This window comes from Saccostrea cucullata, unplaced genomic scaffold (genome assembly GCF_032062105.1).
Source record: "Saccostrea cucullata isolate Sc308-1 unplaced genomic scaffold, CSIRO_AGI_Scuc_v1 ctg383, whole genome shotgun sequence".
In the NCBI taxonomy this organism is placed as follows: domain Eukaryota; kingdom Metazoa; phylum Mollusca; class Bivalvia; order Ostreida; family Ostreidae; genus Saccostrea; species Saccostrea cuccullata.
Window position 1 is genome coordinate 580001 of NW_026933671.1, and position 2500 is coordinate 582500.

Genomic DNA, 2500 nt, shown 5'->3' on the forward strand with positions numbered 1-2500 from the left:
TAGGACGGGGCCACAATGGCCGACCAGAGTTATACATAGAAATATATAGGAAAATTCTTTAAAAATCTTCTTCTCAAGAATAACAAAGCCATAATTGATTATATTTATATGGAAGCATAGTCAGGTAGTGTAGATTCAAGTTTGTTCAAATTATGACCCCCAGGGGTAGGGCGGGGCCACAATGGCTGACCAAAGTTTAACATAGAAATATATAGGAAAATTCTTTAAATATCTTCTTCTCAAGAATAGCAAAGCCATAATTGATCATATTTATTTGGAAGCATCGTCAGGTAGTGTAGATTTAAGGTTGTTCAAATCATTGCCCCTGGGGGTAGGACGGGGCCACAATGGCCGACCAAAGTTTTACATAGACATAGGAAAATTCTTTAAAAATCATCTTCTCAAGAATAGCAAAACCATGATTGGTCATGTGACTACTTTTGGATTTAAACTTTTCAATAATAAACCAATTTCTACTTTTTCCTAGCCACAGTGCTCAGGTGAGCGATGTGGCCCATGGGCCTCTTGTTTAAAATATCCTCATGACTTTTGTTATAACTATATCATAAACAAAAGTTTTGTTCTGTATTGCAGAAAAATCAAAAAACAGTTCAAGTGGTATCTCCACTTCAACAAGTAATACAAACATAACAACATTTCCTTTACCTACTACGTCACTTCCTTTCACATCGTCTACAGTATCATCTTCATCATCACCTCCACCTACAAAAGAAAGCAATACTTCTTCACCCGGTGATTCTTCAGCCAATGTCGGTGGCAGTTCTGGTACACTGACCAGCAAAAATATAGAAATGTGTTTGACAAATATTTATCATCTTGATTTAAAACTGAAAGAAAAGTTGGAACTGTTTACTCCTGGATTTCGGACAGGCAGCAAGTATCCAGTGAACAAGCATTGTTCAGTTTCCATAACAGCAACCAAAAATAATGTAAGAAAATTTTACATTAAGCATGTTAAATTACATAACCCTTAGAAAATTAATATTTTTAAAAAGGCAGATCCGATTTATCTTCAGTATCAAATGTACAGTCTTTAAACAAAAGAAACAATTTTATTACGAGTACTTGCAAATAAAAAATATATTTTGTCAGACTTTAAAGATCCATCTCCTTACTTTGGAGCTGGAGTATCATCCCCAATGTCTGTACGACAGACTCGTTGTTCATGATGGTCCTTCACACACGTCACCTGTTATGTTATCCTTATGTGGAATCCACCAATCAAACGTCTACCTCTCTACCTCAGACTCGGTTTATATTGAGTTTCACTCGGACATTATCATCCCAGCTGCTGGCTTTAAAATTGTAATAGAAAATGGTGAGTAACAAATGAGTGCACATAAAAAACAAAAATAAAAGTCAATATTACTTTGTCTAGTCCTTCATTTGCTGATGAAATTGTAATCTGTCATGTTTCTTGTACTGTTTAGAACCCATCAGCACAATGCCTAAGATTTTGACCACTCATCCCATAGAGTCTTCTGAAACCACAACCTCGGAGGATATTTTGACCACCCAAAATGTACAAACAATACCTTCGACTATCTCGACTACTCAAAATGTACAAACAACACCTTCGACCATCTTGACCACTAAAAATGTACAGTCAACAACACCTGGGGCTATAATGACCACTCAGAATACACAGACCCCACTAACCACAACACATGGAGATATCTTGACCACACAAAAGGTGTTAACTTCTTCACCCACAAAACCCTCAGATATATTTACTACTCAAAATGTACATACTCTTCCAGTGACAAAAACCGGCGACACTGCTGTACAAGACGTATTTACCTCAACAACCTCTACCTCCGACTCGAAACAAATTACGACTGAATTGTTATCTACCTCATCTACTGTATCAGCTGACGACAAATTGACATCATCAGCAACAACGTCAAGAGCAACAACGATTGCATCACCAGCTACTCAACTGACATTAAAGTCATCAAAAATTCCATTGACAAATACATTTTTATCCACAACAACACCAACAAAAGATCAAAATCCAGTAACAAAAGAAACAGCAAAATCAACAACGACCTTAGCATCTCCGATGTCAACAAACTCTAAAACCGTTATTACGCTACCATTGAGAATACTTACAGTACCAACAAAAATAACACAGACGTCTTCCATACCGACAACAAAGTTACCTAAAACATCTTCATTTTTAACAACCATATTAAAATCATCAACGGCACACACAACTGCAGTAAATCAAATCAAAAGCACAACTGCCAAAACTTACAACGGAACTACTGAAACATGGATAACGAAACAGCAATCGTCCACACTGGCGACCGACGCTCTACATGTAAAAGCAAGTACCATACACAAAAATATGCCATCTTCTTCTTCACCTCTATCATCATTTTCAACAAGTTCCACGACAGTTGCAGTAAGGACATCATGGACACAAAGGTCTTCTACATCTGCGGATATTTCAAGTTCCAAAACAACAGTTAAAAGT

At 36.8% G+C, this 2500-nt stretch overlaps 1 protein-coding gene across 1 annotated transcript in view; it reads left to right on the forward strand.

Moving 5' to 3' along the window:
• Window positions 1-2500, forward strand: part of LOC134238931 (mucin-2-like) — a 15594-nt gene that overhangs the window by 8118 nt on the left and 4976 nt on the right. The window contains exons 4-6 of the mRNA XM_062721047.1: window positions 595-950; window positions 1114-1339; window positions 1452-2500. The exon at window positions 1452-2500 is cut by the window's right edge and continues 177 nt beyond it. Coding sequence (XP_062577031.1) covers window positions 595-950; window positions 1114-1339; window positions 1452-2500 — 1631 coding nt within the window. The remainder of the gene's footprint in view (window positions 1-594; window positions 951-1113; window positions 1340-1451) is intronic.